The sequence below is a fragment of the Gadus macrocephalus genome, chromosome 15 (assembly GCF_031168955.1).
Source record: "Gadus macrocephalus chromosome 15, ASM3116895v1".
NCBI lineage: Eukaryota > Metazoa > Chordata > Actinopteri > Gadiformes > Gadidae > Gadus > Gadus macrocephalus.
The window spans coordinates 42897-58135 of NC_082396.1; the positions used below are offsets into that span (position 1 = coordinate 42897).

At 50.9% G+C, this 15239-nt stretch overlaps 1 protein-coding gene across 1 annotated transcript in view; it reads right to left on the bottom strand.

Moving 5' to 3' along the window:
- Window positions 1–202: 202 nt before the first annotated feature.
- loxl4 (lysyl oxidase-like 4) overlaps window positions 203–15239 on the bottom strand; it is a 23559-nt gene continuing 8522 nt past the window's right edge. The window contains exons 7-15 of the mRNA XM_060073153.1: window positions 15015–15192; window positions 9236–9390; window positions 8954–9121; window positions 8691–8853; window positions 8232–8475; window positions 7413–7528; window positions 4823–4959; window positions 1645–1756; window positions 203–1053 (exon numbers count right to left, since the gene is read on the bottom strand). Coding sequence (XP_059929136.1) covers window positions 983–1053; window positions 1645–1756; window positions 4823–4959; window positions 7413–7528; window positions 8232–8475; window positions 8691–8853; window positions 8954–9121; window positions 9236–9390; window positions 15015–15192 — 1344 coding nt within the window. The 3' untranslated portion in view covers window positions 203–982. The remainder of the gene's footprint in view (window positions 1054–1644; window positions 1757–4822; window positions 4960–7412; window positions 7529–8231; window positions 8476–8690; window positions 8854–8953; window positions 9122–9235; window positions 9391–15014; window positions 15193–15239) is intronic.

The following is a 15239-nucleotide window of genomic DNA, read 5'->3' on the forward strand; positions in this document are numbered from 1 at the left end:
AAGTCTGAACAATGCTAAATCATTGCTAAGCATGCGTGTCTGCATATAGAAACCTGTGAATAAATTACATTACTATATAAATAATACATTGCAAATTAAAGCTATAAGCAACAAGTTCTGAATTTCACTTGCTCAAGTAAAACTCACATCTTAACTTTTTGAGTCCACTAACGTCAATTTGATGCCTTAATTTTGTAAAGACAGGCTTTTGCGAAACATGCTGTTTTCGATACAAATTTTTTTGGGACACAAAGAAGTTGCATTTTGAGTTTCTGCATTTTGATGAGACAAAGTTGATGTCATTATTCAAAACCCCAAAGATGAAATGATACTAAATTAATCAAATGATACCTAATCCAAAAATAAAATACCAATAAAAAGTTATTAAAATAATACAAAAATGTTTAACTACAATGGAGTGAGGTTAATAAAAACACCATACAGTATAATTGAGAAGTACAATTCAAATAATGTCATGAGTTCCAGCATCTATTGATCTCAAATACCATCGGTACCCTGTAAATTGGAGTAACTAACGATATTTCGCTACAGTACATACATTACTTATTTTTCAGGTTTTCTTTTTTTTCATATTTGAAAAATATTCCCATCATTGTGTTTCACTAATAGTCTCCAAGGTAAGGCTGCTACAGTTAGGAATGATTCATAGTTAATCTTGAGTAGTTAAATAAAGAGTGTTCCGGGTGCCACATCACAGAAGGCGTTGTAGTTTGGGTGCGTTACTTGTGACTTGAACCGGAGCCCAGACTAGGTCAGAGCCCCCGTTGGGCTCTAGCCGTGAACGGCGTCTCTGTGATGGTCTCACCTCTGATGGGGCCGGTGTCATCCACACCATTCAGGGAGCTGGACTGGGGCCATTTGGTTTGAACAGGTTTCTTTCTTGTAGAGGTCCTGTGACCTCGGCAGGGCCTGAGCAGTCTCTCTCTCTGCCCCCCCCCCCCCCCCCTCCTCTCCAGCTCACCTACACAAAGTTGTTGGTGATCTGCCTCTGGTGCTCAAACAGGTCCTCATTCTCAGCGCTGTATGCATCGCCTGGGGATGACAGGACCACACAGAAACAGAGTCATGTGCAAGGGAGGAGAGAACCCCATGGGTGTGTATGTGTACATACAGTGTGTGTGTTTGTGTGTATACATGTACAGTGTGTCATGTGTGATGTGTATGTGTACATACAGTGTGTGTGTTTGTGTGTATACATATACAGTGTGTCATGTGTGATGTGTATATACAGTGTGTGTGTTTGTGTGTGTCTACATATACAGTGTGTGATGTGTGTTTGCATGCATACAGTGTGTGTGTGTGTGTGTGTGTGTGTGTTTGTGTGTCTTCATATACAGTGTGTGTGTGTGTGTGTGTGTGTGTGTGTGTGTGTGTGTGTGTGTGTGTGTGTGTGTGTGAGCGTGCGTGCGTGTGTGTGAGCGTGCGTGTGTGCGTGTCTGTGTGTGTGAGGGTGCGTTCGTGCGTGTCTGTGTGTGTGAGCGTGCGTGCGTGTGTGAGCGTGCGTGCGTGTGAGCGTGCGTGCGTGCGTGTGTCTGTGTGTGTGTGAGCGTGCGTGTCTGTGTGTATGTGTGAGCGTGCGTGTACTTGTCTGTGTGTGTGTCTGTGTGTGTTACACCTCCTCACCTGCGTGGCAGCCGTACATGTACGCCCTCTGGCCGTCGTACTTGCACCGGCACCTCATGGCATTGTTCATGAAGTCGGACTCAGCCATGTCCAGAGCCGGGTTCACCTCCACCTGGACAGAACACGGCATGGTGAGCTCAGCAACCCCCACCGTGTGTGTGTGTGTGTGTGGGGGTCTGTCTGTAGGTGTGTGTGCGTGGGTCTGTCTGTAGGTGTGTGTGTGTGTGTGTGGGTCTGTCTGTAGGTGTGTGTGTGTGTGCGTGGGTCTGTCTGTAGGTGTGTGTGTGTGTGTGTGGGTCTGTCTGTAGGTGTGTGTGTGTGTGTGCGTGGGTCTGTCTGTAGGTGTGTGTGTGTGTGTGTCTGTCTGTAGGTGTGTGTGTATTTCCACACACCACCACACACACACGCATTGGAAAACAGGGAGTTCATCACATCATTTCTGCTTCTCCATCAATGTCCTGTCAAGCTCCGCGGCCGTTCAAACGGCCAGGGTTGAGGGTCCATTTCATCCAGCACCACCCCCATGCTAAGAATGTATGAATTCTAAGTATTGTAAATTACAGTATGAAATGGTCCACCAAAGGGCACATATGTGTTTATGAATATTCTAAGGATTTAGAAATGATGGTTTAACAGCTTGCCTTCTCCTGCGTCCGAACCCAGAGCCACACTTGAACTGAAAGATCAGTTGGATTCAAATTGTTTGTTTTAGAGTGTGTGTTATTTAAAAAGGACTTCTTGGCTGCTGTTGTTTTTACAAGCCACCCCCTTCCATGTCCATAAAAAGATGGATGACTTTTCCATGCAAAATTCCTTTTTGGAAAGATAAATAAGCTACATTTTCTTCACATGTACATGAAAGGAATAAAGCTGGTAGGAGTGGTCTGCAGCTGGACATATGAACATACTGGTGTTTGATATGTGCCCTTATCCGTAAGAAACATTCAGTGATAAACCCTTGGTTGTAACCTTTTACAGGCGAGCGCACCTTATAAAGTATTTTATAATGTGCCATGTGTAAAGACGCCTTAGAACATGACAACTTCAGTTACATCAATGGTTAGCTGGGGTTTATGAACCAAAACTACAGCATAAATCATAGCAGTACCATACCATGCAATTCTGTCAACAGAGAGGTAAGTTTCCCACGCATGCATTCATGCATGCATGCATGCACGCCACACACACACACACACACACACACACACACACACACACACACACACACACACACACACACACACACACACACACACACACACACACACACACACACACACACACACAAAAACACTCACACACAGGCAGGAGATAATAGGGTCTGATTAGGCTGAAAGTGATGGCTGGCACAAAAAGCTCCGTTATGCATAAGTGTGTTTTCGTGTCTGAAATGGGTTCCATTGCACTAATAGCCTGTTATTTACAGAGCAGCTTCGCAACTGCTGATACACGCATTCTGTTAATCTGGCCTGGTGATAATACTGAGAAGCCATTTACTCTAATAGCAACTCTGTAAACTGCTACACCCTGTTTAAGTACAGGTTACAAACAGCAACGGAGGGGCACTGCAGCACAAACTTCACTTTAAAAAATAAACCTTGAAAAACTAAAGAAGAAACACTTTTAGAAGAAGTCGGTTGGCTTTTTATTATTTGTCGGGGAGGTAAATTACAGCATTGGCCGCTGGTGGGATGCATGAGGCAGTGGAATGTGTGACTTCGTGAGATCGTTTCTATAAAAAAACAGAGCAGGGCAGGAGAAATTCCCTGGTGGCAAATTAGCTGTTTCTAATGGCAGGGGAGGTGGGGGGGGACGAGGTAAGAGTGTTGAAAAAGGGAGTGTGGTTAATTTGAGTAGTTGGTGTGTTTCTCCAGCCATGGGCGGTTCAGCAGCCCTCCTCCCAGGGGGGGGGGGGGGGGCTGGGGGGAACGAGACATCCCTCACGTAAGCAGGAGAAGGGAAGGGCAAGGCAAGGACAGAACGGGAAGGAAGGAGCAGAGAAAAATGTTGCGCTTGTTTTTCAATTTCTGCTGGTGCCTCCCTGGTTCACTATATGCGTCTGTCCCACGACGTGTTTATCTTCCTTCTGTTTCTGTGACTTCAGTTGTGTTTGTGATCCCACTAAGCTAAGGGCCTGACCGCTCCTTGCACAGCTCATGTCCCATCTCCCTCTTGGTTCTAAACAGAGGCGCCAAATTCTGCTCAGTGTCAGGACCCGTACCTGATGCCAGTGTGGACGTCAGTACCTCCCTAGGTCTGGCAGCTCAGCTCAACCTTATTTATTTATGTTTTATTTATATTTATTTAAGAATTATTGTCAGTCTTTCTCATCTGCCTCTTTCTCTCTGTCTCTTCCTCTATCTCACTCCCTCCTTTCCTTCCTCCCTCCTTTCCTTCCTCCCTCCCTTCCTTCCTCCCTCCCTTCCTCCCTCCTTTCCGTCCTCCCTCCCTTCCTCCCTCCTTTCCTTCCTCCCTCCCTTCCTCCCTTCCTCCCTCCCTCCCTTCCTCCCTTCCTCCCTCCCTATGCTACTCGTCCTTTCTCTTGTATTCATCTACTTATTCTTCTCTCCACTGGTAGCTATTTATTTCTTACTGCCCCTGCACGCTGCCTAGTTGTGGCAAGCTGCCACTTTACCATCTGCATACGTACCCAGTTCAGAGGGGCCAGGGCCCTTAATGAAGCTAATCCGTTAGTGGACGTGCGGTGTGTTGGCTTTGAGGGGTTGCTGGGTGGATTGGAGGAGCATGCGTCCCTCACTCCTCTCCAATATGAGCCAGAGGAGGGCGCTGGGTCGACCTCTCTGCGGTTACAGTCTGCGTAAACCAGGTCTGCTAGCGATCAGTCACTTACACTTTTACTCTCTTCCCACAGCTGGGGTTTAATTGTTAACTACCACATTAAGAACCACCGCCGCATCCTGGGGTCCCCCGTTTGAAGGGGGGCGATAGAGCGTGATGGGGGCCTTTGATGGCTTCTGGTCTAGACCGATCCCATAAAGAGACGACGTGTTGACCTGAGAGGGCGGTAATGGGGTAATGACAGGGGCAGATAGTAGGATGCGGGCGACCGGGGGAGGCCTGAATGGGAACCGTTTCATGGTTGTCGTGGATTGATTCTGCATGCTCCATAGCCTCTAGAGCTCCATGGGGTTCAACCAAAGGGGACACCTCCGCTGACCTGGAAGATGTAGTCCCCTGGCTTCACGTCCGTCACGTCCACCCACTGGCAGTCGATGTCGTGGCGGTAGGTGTCCCAGCAGCCCACCGAGATCCCCTGGTCGCCCATGTTGTAGCAGGAGAAGCGCTTCTGCTGGCCTGTGGACGGGGCAACGGTGATGATGGTAAGGGCTCACTCTCTCACTCTACACCTCCTGATGATGGATGGGCTCACTCTCTCACTCTACACCTCCTGATGATGGATGGGCTCACTCTCTCACTCTACACCTCCTGATGATGGATGGGCTCACTCTCTCACTCTACACCTCCTGATGATGGATGGGCTCACTCTCTCACTCTACACCTCCTGATGATGGATGGGCTCACTCTCTCACTCTACACCTCCTGATGATGGTAACGGCTCACTCTCTCACTCTACACCTCCTGATGATGGTAACGGCTCACTCTCTCACTCTACACCTCCTGATGATGGTAACGGCTCACTCTCTCACTCTACACCTCCTGATGATGGTAACGGCTCACTCTCTCACTCTACACCTCCTGATGATGGATGGGCTCACTCTCTCACTCTACACCTCCTGATGATGGATGGGCTCACTCTCTCACTCTGCACCTCCTGATGATGGATGGGCTCACTCTCTCACTCTACACCTCCTGATGATGGATGGGCTCACTCTCTCACTCTACACCTCCTGATGATGGATGGGCTCACTCTCTCACTCTACACCTCCTGATGATGGTAAGGGCTCACTCTCTCACTCTACACCTCCTGATGATGGTAACGGCTCACTCTCTCACTCTACACCTCCTGATGATGGTAAGGGCTCACTCTCTCACTCTACACCTCCTGATGATGGATGGGCTCACTCTCTCACTCTACACCTCCTGATGATGGATGGGCTCACTCTCTCACTCTACACCTCCTGATGATGGATGGGCTCACTCTCTCACTCTACACCTCCTGATGATGGATGGGCTCACTCTCTCACTCTACACCTCCTGATGATGGTAAGGGCTCACTCTCTCACTCTACACCTCCTGATGATGGATGGGCTCACTCTCTCACTCTACACCTCCTGAGGATGGATGGGCTCACTCTCTCACTCTACACCTCCTGATGATGGTAAGGGCTCACTCTCTCACTCTACACCTCCTGATGATGGATGGGCTCACTCTCTCACTCGACACCTCCTGATGATGTTAAGAGCTCACTCTCTCACTCTGCACCTCCTGATGATGGTAACGGCTCACTCTCTCACTCTACACCTCCTGATGATGTTAAGAGCTCACTCTCTCACTCTACACCTCCTGATGATGGTAAGGGCTCACTCTCTCACTCTACACCTCCTGATGATGGATGGGCTCACTCTCTCACTCTACACCTCCTGATGATGGATGGGCTCACTCTCTCACTCTACACCTCCTGATGATGGATGGGCTCACTCTCTCACTCTACACCTCCTGATGATGGTAAGGGCTCACTCTCTCACTCTACACCTCCTGATGATGGATGGGCTCACTCTCTCACTCTACACCTCCTGATGATGGATGGGCTCACTCTCTCACTCTAAACCTCCTGATGATGGATGGGCTCACTCTCTCACTCTACACCTCCTGATGATGGATGGGCTCACTCTCTCACTCTACACCTCCTGATGATGGTAAGGGCTCACTCTCTCACTCTACACCTCCTGATGATGGATGGGCTCACTCTCTCACTCTACACCTCCTGATGATGGATGGGCTCACTCTCTCACTCTACACCTCCTGATGATGGATGGGCTCACTCTCTCACTCTACACCTCCTGATGATGGATGGGCTCACTCTCTCACTCTACACCTCCTGATGATGGTAAGGGCTCACTCTCTCACTCTACACCTCCTGATGATGGATGGGCTCACTCTCTCACTCTACACCTCCTGATGATGGATGGGCTCACTCTCTCACTCTACACCTCCTGATGATGGTAAGGGCTCACTCTCTCACTCTACACCTCCTGATGATGGATGGGCTCACTCTCTCACTCGACACCTCCTGATGATGTTAAGAGCTCACTCTCTCACTCTGCACCTCCTGATGATGGTAACGGCTCACTCTCTCACTCTACACCTCCTGATGATGGTAAGAGCTCACTCTCTCACTCTACACCTCCTGATGATGTTAAGAGCTCACTCTCTCACTCTACACCTCCTGATGATGGTAAGGGCTCACTCTCTCACTCTACACCTCCTGATGATGGATGGGCTCACTCTCTCACTCTACACCTCCTGATGATGGATGGGCTCACTCTCTCACTCTACACCTCCTGATGATGGTAACGGCTCACTCTCTCACTCTACACCTCCTGATGATGGTAACGGCTCACTCTCTAACTCTACACCCCCCGCTGCAGAGTTTATATTATCACTTGTGAAACAACACAGCTTTACTTCACTAAGGTAATGGTTATTGCGAACAGTTAAAAGCGTAAATATTCTTAGCTGGTACTGTTGGTTTTGAATGGGGTACATTTAAAAAGTGATCTGTTTTAAGGGGTCCGGCCCAGTAAGGGGATCAGCGAGGAGGGTCCCGGGGCTGGTGGGGGGCTTACCCTCGGGGCAGTAGGTGTCCTCCAGGCAGAAGCTGGCCTTGTGTCCCTCAGCCACTCTGGTCCCGTTGAGGGTCAGCAGGTCGTAGTGTGTGAACACCTCGATGCTGTGGTAATGCCTGGGAACACACACAATTCCTTACAGAAAAGTCTGCATGTGTGTGTGTGTGTGTGTGCCGGTAAATACCTGTGAACATTAGAGCCCTAATGAAACACTGTCTCCCTGTGGCCGGCCGCCCATGACCTCACTGCTGGGCCGGAGCTTGGGTGTCACACGGTAACACCTCTCACACAACCTTGTTTAAGGCCTGCTGGCTGGCGGCTGTTCAGGCCCCTGTTTACCCACGGCAAGTGAATGGTGTGCTTTGAAATAGACACACACGCACACACACACACACACACGCGTGCCTCTAATGTGTTGTTGTAGGAGATTAAATGAGGCAGACCCAACGACCGCTTGCTGTGCAACAGTCGGCCTGTAGCGGCCGGCTGCCGCACGTTTCCACACTCAGCACACAGTGATTCATCTGGAGACACACACACACACACACACACACACACACACACACACACACACACACACACACACACACACAGCAAAACCAAGGGGGGCGGAGTCTGGGAGTGACCATGGTAGTCTGCTGCCAGAGGGGACCCCAGGCTGGAGGTGGGGCTGGAGGCGGGGCTGGAGGTGGGGGTGGGGGTGGAGGTGGGGGTGGAGGTGGAGGTGGGGCTGGAGGTGGGGCTGGAGGTGGGGGTGGGGGTGGAGGTGGGTGAGGGTGGGTGGGGGGGCTGGAGGCGGGGCTCTCCGGGCGGGCCTACCTGTGACACTGGTGCCAGGTCCAGCTCTCCCGGGTGGCCTTGGGCCTGAAGTCGGAGCGGCCCAGGTTCATGATGCGGGAGGAGAAGCGCAGCAGGCGGCGGTGGCCGTGGGGCCAGGTCATCAGCGCCGCCGACGACGACAGGCAGCTCTCCTCGTTGGCGCAGCTCAGCAGGTGCAGCGGTCTGTCCTCCAGGTAGGCCGTCTCCTGCACCAGCTGGGCGTCCAGCACCAGGTCCGGGGCGGCTGCAGGGGGGGGGGGGGTGAGAGCAGCGTCGGCCACTAGAGTACCTATATATACATATACATATGCAGTACATATATATATATATATATATGTACTGTATATGGCTTCAATTGATCATGTTGAGTCTATAAATAGATGAATTAAACCCTCAGCCAATAACCTTTGACTCATCAGTACACAGTACACAGACTCAGACCAATCCCCACGGACTCACTCTCTGAACACGTGACGCCCGCCGCCTTGGTCCCGCCTCCTCGCGGACAGTGCAGCTGGGTGTTGCGGCGACACTGCTGGAGGGACAGCTCGGTGCCCACGCAGTGCGTCCCACTGAGCACCAGCTCGGCCGCGGTAGGGTCCCCGGTCCAGTACCAGGTCTCCTACGGGGTTAACGGAGCTCATTTGTACGGTGTGTCTGCGTCACTAAGAAGGTTGGGACGCTACGTCTGGACTGATGTATGAATGACACCAAGGAGGTACCTGGTGGGCACTGGAGGCGAAGCCCAGCCCCAGCTGACGGCAGACCACCATGGCCTCGTTGATGCCCCAGCTCTCACTGCAGACGGACCCCCAGCGCTTCCGGCCGTCCACCTCCATCAACACCTCCAGGCGGCCCTCCCCTGGAAGTCGGCCCCCAGACAAGCGCACCTGAGAGAGGATGGATACAGTGTGGATCAGACGGACGGCCAGGGGTGAAACAGGACGTCACATCGTGTGTTCAAACGGGGGGGTTGCTCTCAGAGCGGTCAGATGTGAACCCACCGTTGGCTCCGCGCCCGTCTTAGGAATGTTGCAGCGCACTGAAGAGTCCCGGTTGTGTTTGAACGTCCACAGGGGGACTTCCTGGTAGAAGCAGTCCAGGATGGATCTCTCCATCCCAAGACACTGGACAGAGTTCATGTGAATGGGACCGGTACCTGGAGGGTCCAAGAGAGAGGACAAAACAATCCTCAACCATTGATCTACGCAGGTCTGCTTGAACGAGACACCAAGGCTTCACACTGCCTTGGGGCTGAAACACAATATCTTCACCGAGTGATGCATTGGGAACACACAAACACACAGCTAAGCTCACACACACACACAGACGGACACACACACACACGCACAGAGACAGATAGACACACATCTAGAAATAGATAAAACCCAGGTATGTCTTTCATGTGAAAAAGAGCATACCTTTACCAAACAAGGTCTACTTTAACAATGACAATGCTATCCTATCCGTCACAGGGACGTATCCCCGCCAGCCGAGCAGAGGTGGCATCGTGTTTGTGTCACACCACATTTACCTCCATTCTGTTGCCTCTGAGCATTACAACAACCTTGGCGGGGAGTCCATTACAGGGGACAGAGAGAGCGAATCACAACAATATGAGTTTACCTCACAGCAGAGCACAGCCAAATCTTTGTCATTTCCCGAAAAACAAGATGCAAGTGGAATAATTTACTTGTCCGAAAAACAAAGTCATCACAAAGCATCATTACTTTTAAATGTGCGGGAAATTGCTATATAAAAACGGGCCATTGTGTAAAAGAAAATAAATTCCAACTTGGAAATGTGATACCATCAAATCCAATGGAAAAGGTAGGGAGAGGTGAGGGGGGCGGGTTGGTTAGATGGTCGGGGAATAGACGGCAGATTGAGGGCTAGCCTGGAGCCTCTGAGTTGGTTTTGTCGGATTGCAGGGCCTGGTCGGATGTTGGTCACAGTGCGTGGGTCAACGCTAGCATCACTGAACAAACAAAGACCACTTCCGCCTCCGTCGGTACGATGAAGAGCGTGAGCTGGGTTCTGAACTCCCACTGTTTACCCTATCGAGGCAAACACGACAACCACATAAAGGATCCTTCAAAATGTCACTAACCCGTTGGACGGCCCTTTCTGGGAAACACACGCGGGCCTGAACAGAATCTGAAGAGTTACACTCTTCATGTACGTATATGCACGCACACACACACACGCACACACACAGTATGTTAACTAAAACAGCATACACTGCACGTCCCTCAGGGTTAAAATTACACAGGGAGCCAGAAATACCCGCGCGTTGGGCTACAGGGCAAAGGGAAGCAGTGGCATTACCCCTATAATTTCCCTCACTGATTGTGAAATGTTGCTACGGTGATTGAAATTAAAAGTTGGGTCCGAGTGGAGGAGCCTTGGCCACGTTTAGACTGCTCCTCACTTCACCTCGCTAACGAGTTGTGATTGAGCAGTGACAGAAACCCGCCCAGACTCTCCCATTAAACTCTCCCCTGTAGAGCAGGCACGGGTAGGAAGCAGGGTTTAAGTACAGACTCTTGAATCTGGGCTACATTTAAATCATCCCCAGAACCGTCCTGCATGACAGATCAACCAGACAAATGAGAAAATTGCCATGAAGTGCTAGATGCCGCGTGAATATGGTTTTGTACTTTTGGAGAATAGCATCAACAGGCGGTCTGTGGTTGGCCGGGGAACCCTCTGCTCTTAAATTAGCCGTAGCACTTAATGCTCCGCTTGTAGTGTTTTTCTTTCCACGGATCATCTCCAGCCAATCCAATCTGCGAACCACTCAAATAGATTCCGTCCGTGTGCCAAGCCCCAAAGCGCCGGAACAACCTGGGTATGTTCAACGGGATCTCTTGTAAATCCTAACGCAAGCGTCACATTTCCTCCAAGTGGGCAGCAGCTCACCCGCCCCCGTCCAGGTGGAGAGGCTCATTGTGTGGATCGGCGCACGGTTTCCATGGTAACGTAACCTCTACCTGCGCCCGTGTTTTAATTTGCATGATGTGAACGTTAGAGGGCTCGTCTTCAGCGGTCCGAGCCGGAGTGCCTCTTGTCCTTACCTGGGCAGATAGGCAGCGGTGCGTATCCTCCATCACACTCTGCTTTTCACCGTACTGGGAGGTTTTAGAGGACGACCGGCTCTGTCTCTGAGACTCCCCAGACCACACACGTGCACAATCGCCAGCGCTGAGGCCGTGCAGAGACGCAGTCCTTTGATCCCACCGGCGATGAAGATTCGAAGATGGGAACAAGATAAGATAAGCGTGGTGGGAGACGCAGGAGAAGTTACTTGGCAGAAGGGGTACGCTGAATCATGGTGACGCATGTAGGACAACAAAGAATGCGTTGAAATAATGCCCTTAAGTCCTTGTAACTACATAAAACATACACAGCCCGATTCTGTTCTGCCTTTCTGAGCAGGGAATCATTCTGTCATCAGAAGTCTAATTTGGGATCTCTCCGACACCATATAGACCATAGATGTTTATGCGGACCCAGCAGTGCATTGAAAATTATATGTCACGGTTAAAAAGTCTAAAAGGCAGAATGTTATAGACAGGAAGCCACTGAATCTCTTTGATGTTCAATGACCCTGGGTAGCAGTTACAAACTGTGCACAACTATATATGTGCCTGCCCATATGGATATGTACAGTTATGAGAAGCACTATGAGCAAAAACCTGCCGTTCCCGCCCTATGCTACCCCATAGGAGGTGGCAGGGAGAGGTAAACCTAGCATTTTGCCACACCAGAACCGCACACGCGAAAAGGCATCCTGGTGTTTTGGTTCTAAGAATAGAGTTGTTCAAAGTACATCCATGCAAACCTGACCCACATACATGGACAACTGTAAGGCAGTCATCGCAAAGGCGTTCTTAAGGTCATAAAAACGTAGGCCTTTGATCATTCTTTGGAGTCTCAATGGAAGGGGACGTTTCCAATGTCTTCCAATGGGCTGTTCTGTTTCTGCCCATCGAAAAAAAAGCAAGGTATCGCAAAAGTCGTGATCTGGCTTATTAATAGCACCGAAAAATATACAGCTCCCCCCCTGTGTGTAATTGACCAAACCAGCCAAACCATCATCTCTCCTTTCCACTCAATCAGGATGATTACAGACTTAACCCCCAGTCCCTGGTGGCAAGAAGCCACAGTCCTCTCTCCCACGGGGGGGCTGAACGGCACTGCTCCGACTGTCAGCCGTCGTCCAAGGGTTAGGGTTCGGGTTAGGCTTAGGGACTGTTGCTCTAGAGGTTAGGGTTAGGGACTGTTGCTCTAGAGGTTAGGCTTAGGGACTGCTAGGGTTAGGGACTGCTGCTCTAGAGGTTAGGCTTAGGGACTGTTGCTCTAGAGGTTAGGGTTAGGGACTGTTGCTCTAGAGGTTAGGGTTAGGCTTAGGGACTGCTGCTCTAGAGGTTAGGGTTAGGGACTGCTGCTCTAGAGGTTAGGGTTAGGGACTGCTGCTCTAGAGGTTAGGGTTAGGGACTGTTGCTCTAGAGGTTAGGGTTAGGCTTAGGGACTGCTGCTCTAGAGGTTAGGGTTAGGGACTGCTGCTCTAGAGGTTAGGGTTAGGCTTAGGGACTGCTGCTCTAGAGGTTAGGGTTAGGGACTGCTGCTCTAGAGGTTAGGGTTAGGGACTGCTGCTCTAGAGGTTAGGGACTGCTGCTCTAGAGGTTAGGGTTAGGGACTGCTGCTCTAGAGGTTAGGCTTAGGGACTGCTTCTCTAGAGGTTAGGGTTAGGGACTGTTGCTCTAGAGGTTAGGGTTAGGGACTGTTGCTCTAGAGGTTAGGGTTAGGGTTAGGGACTGCTGCTCTAGAGGTTAGGCTTAGGGACTGCTGCTCTAGAGGTTAGGGTTAGGCTTAGGGACTGCTGCTCTAGAGGTTAGGCTTAGGGACTGTTGCTCTAGAGGTTAGGGTTAGGGACTGCTGCTCTAGAGGTTAGGGTTAGGCTTAGGGACTGCTGCTCTAGAGGTTAGGGTTAGGCTTAGGGACTGCTGCTCTAGAGGTTAGGGACTGCTGCTCTAGAGGTTAGGGTTAGGGACTGCTGCTCTAGAGGTTAGGGTTAGGGACTGCTGCTCTAGAGGTTAGGGTTAGGGACTGCTGCTCTAGAGGTTAGGGTTAGGGACTGCTGCTCTAGATGTTAGGGTTAGGGTTAGGCTTAGGGACTGCTGCTCTAGAGGTTAGGCTTAGGGACTGTTGCTCTAGAGGTTAGGGTTATGGACTGCTGCTCTAGAGGTTAGGGTTAGGGTTAGGGACTGCTGCTCTAGAGGTTAGGGTTAGGGACTGCTGCTCTAGAGGTTAGGGTTAGGGACTGCTGCTCTAGAGGTTAGGGTTAGGGACTGCTGCTCTAGAGGTTAGGGTTAGGGACTGCTGCTCTAGAGGTTAGGGTTAGGGACTGCTGCTCTAGAGGTTAGGGTTAGGGACTGCTGCTCTAGAGGTTAGGGTTAGGGACTGCTGCTCTAGAGGTTAGGGTTAGGGACTGCTGCTCTAGAGGTTAGGGTTAGGGACTGCTGCTCTAGAGGTTAGGGTTAGGCTTAGGGACTGCTGCTCTAGAGGTTAGGGTTAGGCTTAGGGACTGCTGCTCTAGAGGTTAGGGTTAGGGTTAGGGACTGCTGCTCTAGAGGTTAGGGTTAGGGTTAGGGACTGCTGCTCTAGAGGTTAGGGTTAGGGTTAGGGACTGCTGCTCTAGAGGTTAGGGTTAGGGACTGTTGCTCTAGAGGTTAGGCTTAGGGACTGCTGCTCTAGAGGTTAGGGTTAGGGACTGCTGCTCTAGAGGTTAGGGTTAGGGACTGCTGCTCTAGAGGTTAGGGTTAGGGACTGCTGCTCTAGAGGTTAGGGTTAGGGACTGTTGCTCTAGAGGTTAGGGTTAGGCTTAGGGACTGCTGCTCTAGAGGTTAGGGTTAGGGTTATGGTTAGGGTTAGGGACTGCTGCTCTAGAGGTTAGGGTTAGGGACTGTTGCTCTAGAGGTTAGGGTTAGGGACTGTTGCTCTAGAGGTTAGGGTTAGGGTTAGGGACTGCTGCTCTAGAGGTTAGGGTTAGGGACTGCTGCTCTAGAGGTTAGGGTTAGGGACTGCTGCTCTAGAGGTTAGGGTTAGGGACTGCTGCTCTAGAGGTTAGGGTTAGGGACTGCTGCTCTAGAGGTTAGGGTTAGGGACTGCTGCTCTAGAGGTTAGGGTTAGGGACTGCTGCTCTAGATGTTAGGGTTAGGGTTAGGGACTGCTGCTCTAGATGTTAGGGTTAGGGTTAGGGACTGCTGCTCTAGAGGTTAGGGTTAGGGACTGCTGCTCTAGATGTTAGGGTTAGGGACTGCTGCTCTAGAGGTTAGGGTTAGGGACTGCTGATCTAGAGGTTAGGGTTAGGGACTGTTGCTCTAGAGGTTAGGGTTAGGGACTGCTGCTCTAGAGGTTAGGGTTAGGGACTGTTACTCTAGAGGCTGCTGCTGCTGCCGCCATCGCTCCTTCAAGGGGAGATGGATGAGAGGGATCGGCGCCAGGTTGTGTGAGGTGAGCTGTATTATAAATGCTGGCGTAAAGCGCTTGGGCTTGCGCTCTGTGTGCGTGTGCGTGTGCGTGTGTGTGTGTGTGTGCAGCTGCTCGGTTCAGTGTAGGTTGAACCTCTCATACATTCTCTATCAGCATGAATTGTAAGTAACCAAGTCAACATGATTAGAGCCAGATCATAAATCACATTCACAACCAGAAGAAACGCTTCAGTATCACAACATTAGCGGGTGAACCACTGTGCTGCTGGTCAGAGTGCTCCCTCACCTTGGCCCATGAAGGCTCCGTTCAGGGCCTCCTTGGCGGTTCCGAAGCCCATCTCCCTGCATACCACGCTGGCCGCTGTCCTGTCCCACAGGTGGTCCACGATGGTGCCCCATTTCCCTTCCTTCAGGACCTCAACACGACCCTCACCAAGCCTGGGCCCTGCCTTCAGACGCACGGGCTACACACACACACACACACACACACACACACACACACACACACACA